The sequence below is a fragment of the Gigantopelta aegis genome, chromosome 3 (assembly GCF_016097555.1).
Source record: "Gigantopelta aegis isolate Gae_Host chromosome 3, Gae_host_genome, whole genome shotgun sequence".
In the NCBI taxonomy this organism is placed as follows: domain Eukaryota; kingdom Metazoa; phylum Mollusca; class Gastropoda; order Neomphalida; family Peltospiridae; genus Gigantopelta; species Gigantopelta aegis.
In genome coordinates, this window is record NC_054701.1 from 40391597 (window position 1) to 40401056 (window position 9460).

Here is a 9460-nt window from a genome sequence, read left to right on the forward strand (position 1 = left end):
TTATTTTTAGGGGTGGGTTAAACTAGATGTCAGAACACATAGAGCAATGCTTTCAGCACTATAGTGCGTTCTTGTATGGCGGCCATTGCCTCATATACTGACTTCCAGAAAGGGTTCTGATATTTATGTAGTGGAGGAGACCCTGTGTTAATGGTCCCTATCCATTATGTACGAAAAACTTTGTTTATTCGGATACATATCACTCACCATTCGACAAAAATCGATTTTGGAAAATTCGGCCCCAAAATTTAATTTATTCACTTATTCACCAAATATTTGGGTCAAGGACTAAAATAAATGTGCCTATAATTCACCCACGAAGAGCGTACATACGATATATACATTTTCCTTTATAGTTACACATTTTATTTTTAGGGGTGGGTTAAACTAGATGTCAGAACACATAGAGCAATGCTTTCAGCACTATAGTGTGTTCTTGTATGGCGGTCATTGCCTCATATACTGACTTCCAGAAAGGGTTCTGATATTAATAGAATGGAGGAGTCCCTGTGTGAGTGGTCCCTAAACATTATGTACGAAAAACGTCGTTCATTCGGTTACTTATGACTCGCCATTCGGCAAAAATCGATTTTGGAAAATTCAGCCCCAAAATTTATTTGTTCACTTATTCACCAAATATTTTGGCCATGGTCTAAAATAAATGTGCCAATAATTCATCCACGAAGTGCGTACATACGATACAAACATTTTCCTTTATATTTACACATTTTATTTTTAGGGGTGGGGTGAAGCTTTCAGCACTATAGTGCTTTCTTGTATGGCGGTAACTGCCTCATATACTGACTTCCAGAAAGGGTTCTGATATTAATAGAGTGGAGGAGACCATGTGTCAGTGATCCCTATCCATTATGTACCAAAAAACCTTGTTTATTCGACTAATTATGACTCACAATTCGGCAAAAAATAGATTTTTCAAAATTCGGCCTCAAAATTTATGGTTTCACTTATTAACCAAATATTTCTTCCAAAGAATAAAATGAATGTGCCTATAATTCGCCAACGCAGAGCGTACATACGATACATACATTTCCCTTTTTATTTACACATTTTGTTTTTATGGGTGGGGTGAACTAGAGGTCAGAACACATATAGCAATGCTTTCAGCACTATAGTGCGTTCTTGTATGGCGGTCATTACCTCATATACTGACTTCCAGAAAGGGTTCTGATATTTATAGAGTGGTCGAGCCCCAGTGTGAGTGGTCTCTGTCCATTATCTACCAAAAACTTTCTTTATTCGACTACTTATGACTTACCATTCGGTAAAGGTCGATTTTGGATAACTTCTCCCCAAACTTATTTTTTTCACTTATTCACCAAATATTTCGGCCAAGGACTAATATAAATGTGCCTATAATTCTCCCACGCAGTGCGTACATACGATACATACATTTGCCTTTAGATGTACACATTTTATTTGAAGGGTGGGGTGAAGTAGATGTCAGAACACGTGTATCAATGCTTTCAGCATTATAGTGCGTTCTTCTATGGCGGTCATTGCCTCAACATACTGACATTCAGAAACAGTTCTGATATTTATAGAGTGGAGGAGACCCTGTGTGAGTGATCGCTATCCATTATGTGCCAAACACTTTGTTTATTCGACTACTTATGAATCCCCATTTGGCAAAAATCGATTTTCGAACATTCGGCACCAATATTTCTTTTTTTCACTTATTCAACAAATATTTGGGCCAAGGACTAAAATAAACGTGCCTATAATTCGCCAACACAGGCCTTACATACGATACATACATTTGCCTTTAGATGTACACATTTTATTTGAAGGGGTGGGGTGAAGTAGATATCAGAACACGTGTATTAATGCTTTGGCGGTCATTACCTCATATACTGACTTCCAGAAAGGGTTCTGATATTTATAGAGTTGTGGAGCCCCAGTGTGAGTGGTGTCTATCCATTATGTACCAAAAACTTTCTTTATTCGACTACTTATGACACCATTCGGTAAAAGTCGATTTTGGATAACTTCGCCCCAAAATTGATTTTTTCACGTATTAACCAAATATTTCGGCCAAGGACTAAAATAAATGCGCCTATAATTCGCACACACAGTGCGTACATACGATACATACATTTGCCTTTAGATGAACACATTTTATTTGAAGGGGTGGGGTGAAGTAGATGTCAGAACAAGTATTTCGATGCTTTCACCACTATAGTGCGTTCTTATATGGCGGTAATTGCCTCATATACTGACTTCCAGAGAGTGTTCTGATATTTATAGAGTGGATGAGACGCTGTGAGAATGGTCCCTATCCATTATGTACCACAACTTTGTTTATTCGACTACTTATGGCTCACCATTCGGCAAAAATCGATTTTGGAATATTTGGCCCCAAAATAAAAAAATTCAGTTATTGACGATATATCTGGGCCAAGGACTAAAACATTCGCCCACGCAGTGCTTACATACGGTGCGTACATTTGCCTTTATATTTACACATTTTATTTTAAGGGGTGGGGTGAACTAGATGTCAAACCACATATAGCAATGCTTTCAGCACTATAGTGCGTTCTTTTATGGTGGTCATTGCCTCATATACTGACTTCCAGAAAGGGTCCTCATATTTATAGAGTGGAGAAGACAGTGTGTGAGTGGTCTCTATCCATTATGTGCCAAAAACTTTGTTTATTCGACTACTTACGACTCACGATTCGGCAAAAATCGATTTTGGAAAATTCGGCACCAAAATTTATTTATTTTTCACCTATTCACAAAATATTTGGGCCAAATCTAAGATAAATCTATCTATAATTCGCCCACGCAGTGTGTACATACGATACATACATTTGCCTTTAGATGAAGACATTTTATTTGAAGGGGTGGGGTGAAGTAGATGTCAGAACACGTATATCGATGCTTTCACCACTATAGTGCGTTCCAGAAAGGGTTCTCATATTTATAGAGTGGAGGAGACCCTGTGTGAGTGGTCTCTATCCATTATGTACCAAAAACTTTGTTTATTCGACTACTTATGACTCACCATTCGGCAAAAATCAATTTTGGAAAATTCGGCGCCAAAATTATTATTTTCTCTTATTCACCAAACCGGCCTCGGTGGCGTCGTGGTTAGGCCATCGGTCTACAGGCTGGTAGGTACTGGGTTCGGTTCCCAATCGAGGCATTGGACTTTTAATCCAGATACCGACTCCAAACCTTGCGCAATGGGTAGGTTTACCACTTACACCGACCAGTGATCCATAACTGGTTCAACAAAGGCCATGGTTTGTGCTATCCTGCCTGTGGGAAGGGCTAATAAAAGATCCCTTGCTGCCTGTCGTAAAAGAGTATCCTATGTGGCGACAGCGTGTTTCCTCCAAAAAACAGTGTCAGAATGACCATATGTTTGACGTCCAATAGCCGATGATAAGATAAAAAATCAATGTGCTCTAGTGGCGTCGTTAAATAAAACAAAGTTCTTTTTTTCATTCACCAAATATTTGGGCCAAGGACTAAAATAAATGTGCCTATAATTCGCCCTTGCAGAGCGTACATACGATACATACATTTGCCTTTAGATGTACACATTTTATTTGAAGGGGTGGGATGAAGTAGATGTCAGAACACGTATATCAATGCTTTCACCACTATAGTGCGTTCTTGTATGGCGGTAATTGCCTTATATACTGACTTCCAGAAAGGGTTCTGATATTTGTAGAGTGGAGGAGACCCAGTGTACTTATTTGTTTTAGTCGAAAACATCTTACAATGTAGTAAACTCAGGAATGTCCTTTTAAAAAACGCATCCGTACGAACGCAGTAAAAACGCATCGTGTGCGACCCCTCTGCGTTGCGTTTTTAGCGTTGCGTCGATTAGAGAGGACACCGCTACATTTTTCCATTAGTAGTAAGGGATATTGTATATGCATCATATCACAGACATGATAGTACATACCACGGACGTTGATATACCAGTCGTGGTGCAAATGGGCCCACCGACGGGGATCGATCGCAGACTGACCGCGCATCAAGCGAGCGCTTTACCACTGGGCTATGTCCCACCCACCAAACTTTAGTAGTCAAAAGGGGACTAAGCTACCTTTAGAACAATTTAACACTTATCTTCTAGGTCTGATTTCGGACTAAGCTACCTTTAGAACAATTTAAGGCTTATCTTCTAGGTCTGATTTCGGACTAAGCTACCTTTAGAACAATTTAAGGCTTATCTTCCAGGTCTGATTTCGGACTAAGCTACCTTTAGAACAATCTAAGGCTTATCTTCTAGGTCTGATTTCGGACTAAGCTACCTTTAGAACAATCTAAGGCTTATCTTCCAGGTCTGATTTCGGACTAAGCTACCTTTAGAACAATCTAAGGCTTATCTTCTAGGTCTGATTTCGGACTAAGCTACCTTTAGAACAATCTAAGGCTTATCTTCCAGGTCTGATTTCGGACTAAGCTACCTTTAGAACAATCTAAGGCTTATCTTCTAGGTCTGATTTCGGACTAAGCTACCTTTAGAACAATCTAAGGCTTATCTTCTAGGTCTGATTTCGGACTAAGCTACCTTTAGAACAATCTAAGGCTTATCTTCCAGGTCTGATTTCGGACTAAGCTACCTTTAGAACAATCTAAGGCTTATCTTCTAGGTCTGATTTCGGACTAAATTCTGTATCACTTGATCACGATGATCAGCATTCTTTCCGCTGTTAATTAACATGTTTCATTACATTTTTCTTTTATTTCTGTCAATTGTTATATTAAACAAAAATCTTATCTACAGTCTGTCCCATCGTTTTTCAAAAATATTTTTAAAAATAAAAATTTCAGTTTAGTTTGACGTAAGAAGAAAAGTAAAAGTGTTTTGGAAATAACAGAAACAAATATACCATTTTTGTTGTGTGCAGTTTAGAAAACAATCAGCTCAGAAATAAATAACTTGTATTAAATTCCATAGTATGAAAAAAGGCGTTCACTGTGGGACAAACTATAAAACGATATACTAAATTGATTTTGATTTTTTTTCAGCCTCCAATGATCTGGCACAGGTGCAAAGGCCAGACTCGAAGTCTGCCTATATACAATTCCACCCTTCCCTGGACGAGCAGCTGGTCCGGTGGGCTGAGGGTATATCCGGGCTGTTCACCTTGGAATATGACTTGAATCGTGGTTATGATGCCGGGGATGTCTTATTAAGAAATATATTGCACATCCTAATTTAAATAAGTAAAATCACACCTGAAGTCTATATTTATTGTTTTCCTTTTAGACAAGTTCAAAAAGAAATAATCGAAGAAAATCACTTGCACTTCATAATATCTCCAGATAAAAGAACTAAGAACCACTTTTACTTTTTTTAATGTCTGCGTTTGTTTTGTTGTGTACGTATGTGTGTGTGCGTGTGCGTGCGTGCGTGTGTTTTGTTTTTAACCAAGCCAAACATAAACATAATTAACTTTAAAATTTACCAGTTCGGTTTCTTATAAAAATATCAGAATCAATATGTTGCAGACGACATTTTGAAAGCAGTCTATAGAAGATATTTGGTAAAAAAAAAACCCCACATATTGGTATCTTGTGATATTGATATTTATCGCAATACGCAAATAAGATAACGTCCAACTTTCAAAAAGACCTAAAAGAGTCTACATACTAAATATAAAATGTCTGGTTCCTTTTCCAAACCTTTTTATTTACAATATGCACTGTTTTATAGATAAGCAATGGGTACTTCGTTCATTTCTTCGCTCCGAATGTATCTCAACCTATCCCAAGAGATGTCTTGTTTATCCTGGACACCAGCACATCAATGTCCAACACAAAAATGGATCAGATGAAGGAGGCAATGAAGGCTATTCTTGATGACCTTCAAGAAGGTGACACGTTTAACATCCAGGAGTTCAACTCCAAAGCTAAGATGTGGAAGGACACTCTTCAGCCCGTAAACAGAGAGACTATCAGACAGGCACTGCAGTATATACACAAGATATATCCTACAGGATGTAAGAGTTTTATATGGCAAAACAACTAAACTAGTATTATAGCATTAAATTTCATATCTTAACATGTTACCGAAATGCGTACTCGAAAAGCACTGATCTGTTTTATTAACAAAGTGGGTTTTTTTTCTTTGAATGTAAATTCTCAAGTTCGTGATGTAGGTTCTTGTAGTTTCTTTGCCAGCATAAAACATGATTAACAAGTTAACAACCCTTTTGATACAGATAATATAAGTCTAATATCTTAGGTGAACGATAGACAGTTGACACTGCGACTGAGATCCCCCAAGGCAATGACAGCAGAGTTGCCGTCCTTGGGTCCCCGCTTCTGTTCTCTATATGGGTCTGTATCTTTCTGTTTTTCTTTTATAAGACCCGGCTCAAATAGTTACATATTAACGTTCCTTCTCCTGCCAATAGTGTTGCCATAGGTAACACACCAGGCTAAGACTTCTTTGTGAATTGTGTCGTTAGTCGGCACCTACCCATTATTTTGTCACATGATAAATTGTAATCGCTAACTACTGACATGATAATTAATAGATATGTTTGTTGGCAGAAAGGGTATCAGCTGGGACATCAGTTAAAATCCGTAGTGTTTTTGATTGCTGTGATTTAGTTTCACACTAATTGGTCTGATTGCTAGCCCCCAAGTAACAAAAGTCTAATTTATTGCATAACTGGCAGGTGACACCATAACAATTAATTCAATCGTATATGCACAGCTAAAATATAAATTACTTTTGAATATAGTTGTAAATGTTACATTGTGACATTATCAAGACGTTACATGCTACAGAATGTAAATATTTTATACAAGAACTGTTCCAAAATTGATAGCAAACGGGACAGGGAAAGGCACAGCAATTAATATTTTCTGCCTATTGGATCTACTGCAGTTTTCCCTTATACACACTTTCAATATAATGTTAGTTTCGTGTGTTGTGGGTATTTAAAAAAAAAGTACGATACATCCCTCTTTAGTTTTTAGAAGATATTCTACTGAGTAGTACTCCTAGGGCAATTCTAAGCTAAGTTTAATAAAAGCTGATATGCGAACAAAACACACATTTAATATAATTTAAAAATGCAGAGGAACATAATATTGTAGCTGCTGAGCTGAAAGTCTGTCTTCGTTTTACTGTACAGGATAGCACATACCACGGCCTTTGATACACCAGTCATGGTGCACGGGGTGAAACGAGAAATAGCCCAACAGGCCCACCGACGGGGATCGATCCCAAACCGACCGCGCATCAAATGGACACTTTACCACGGGGCTACGTTCTGTCCCCGCATTAATAAGAATTATTCACACTGTATAGCGCGGTATAGCCCAGTGGGAGAACTCTTGCCATAGATGCAATGGTTCACACTGCATAGCGCGGTATAGCCCAGTGGGAGAACTCTTGCCATAGATGCGATGGTTCACACGATCAATCACCGTTAGTTGGCCGGGATTTTCTCCCGTCTCATTTAGTACCACATGGCTGGTATATACGTATTATATTGCCTATGGGAAGATGTAAGTTTGTAACTGAAAGATACTTTGCTGCGTTTTTGGTGTAGATGTTATAATGTCAAAATTGTCCCTCTAAATTAAGTATTTTCTGTCCAACGCCCAGCCACTGGCCTTGCCAAAGACGACGTGGGATGGACGTGCTTGAACCTCTTTTGGATATAGGCGCGCTAATAAAGTAAAAGAAACAAACAAAGATGTTGTTAATCAAACATTCCTGCCCTTTCCTTTAGTTAAACTACCATACCGCTAAATCATGATGTTTTATTTCTTCCAAGTGTAAATTTATGCCCTTTCAGGGATAAACATGAACCAAGCGTTAACGCAAGGTCTTGATTTTCTAAACAACAATGCCAGACATCCCGACAGCGGTTTGTTATTTTTTCTAACGGACGGCAAGGCGACGAAGGGCGAAGTGGACACTGGCAGGATTCTTCAGAACGTGATGACGAAGAACAAGATGGAAACCCCAATCTACAGCTTGGCGTTTGGTAGAGGTAATAATACTAATTAAAATCAGTGACGTGCAGGGCTATACGTGTGTGTGTGTGTGTGTGTATGTGTGTGTGTGTGTGTGTGTGTGTGTGTGTGTGTGTGCATGCGTGTGCATGCGTGTGTGTGTGTATGGGGGGGGGGTGCTAGAAAAAAATACGAAAAAATTCCCTTAAAAGGACAAACACTAAGGTATATATATTGTTTTACTATTGGAGCTGTTTTTAATAACTGAAATCATACATTACTTAGGTTTTATTGTTTATATTATCCATTTCCGTACATCCGAAGTCTTTCTGATCATCCTGGTCTTTTTAATATGGCAAAATGCATTTGTCATATATTTTTAAAAACGCTCGTGCGTCTGAAAAGTAACAGTTATATAACAGATCTAGTCTATTTTTAGAGGGTATTTCAACGTTTCAACGTCACGGACTCCTGTTTCAGTCTGTTGTAACGTTATCCAAATGTGTTACAGGTTTGTAGATTAACAAAACTTAGTGTCCATTATCACGGGCTGAAACTAGGGTCTGCGCCTTTAACTGATGTTCTTATATTAGTGTGCCCCCTTTTCAATACTGCCTTTCCAGTTTTAAGGCAAGGTATTGCCCTGGCGTGTTCAGTATGGCGAGTGCATTTCATCCTTTGGTGATTATACAACACAGCCAGTTATCTAAATCCATTTATTTATTTACTCAATGTGTAATCAGTAAGGCATGATCTATATACTGATATACATATAAGTATTTTTCAAAATAATAAGCCACTTTATATGCCGAAATGTATGTCTTTCATCTTATATTTGGCTGCAGGTGCTGACTGGGAGTTTGTTAAGAAGGTTGGCGTCCAGAACAATGGTCTTGGAAAAAGAATATATGAGGACTCGGATGCAGAGCTTCAAATTGGAGATTTCTACAAGGAGATATCTACAACTCTTCTAGAAGGAATCAACTTCCTCTATCCCGAAGATCTCGTGGATACTGATTCGCTGACAAAGTATTCTTTCAAAAATTTCTTCGAAGGGTCAGAAATGATAATTGCAGGAAAGCTGGATGACATAACCTTGCAGAGTCTGACTATGAACGTGTTAGCCAATGCAGTGGAAGGTCCAGTGGATCTTCAGTTACATTCTGATGTCCCCGACTTACAAAGCCAGTTTCGGGATATGACAGGGTTGACAGACCCGCAAAACCTGGCGAAGATCACAGAAAGAATGTGGGCCTACTTAACCATCAAGGAGATTCTGGAGAAACAATTCGGCGAAAAAGACCGTGTGCAAAAAGAACTTCTGAAGCAGAAAGCTATAGAGTTGTCATTAAAGGTACTTACTATACATAGATATAATTATGTACCTATTATAAACGGTCTACTTGTAACTAAAATCCGCTTAGACAAATATTTTAGCAATTTGGTAAATGTCCTTAAATACAACACCCCCCCCCCAAAAAAAAAAACTCGCGACTTTTAA

At 38.4% G+C, this 9460-nt stretch overlaps 1 protein-coding gene across 1 annotated transcript; it reads left to right on the forward strand.

Annotated features, from left to right (window-relative positions):
* The first annotated feature begins 495 nt into the window (after positions 1-495).
* Positions 496-9460, forward strand: LOC121368646 (inter-alpha-trypsin inhibitor heavy chain H3-like). The gene is made up of 5 exons (XM_041493384.1): positions 496-511; positions 5011-5168; positions 5699-5984; positions 7800-7997; positions 8805-9460. The coding sequence occupies exons 1-5, from the start codon at positions 496-498 to the stop codon at positions 9458-9460; spliced, it is 1314 nt and encodes a 437-aa protein (XP_041349318.1).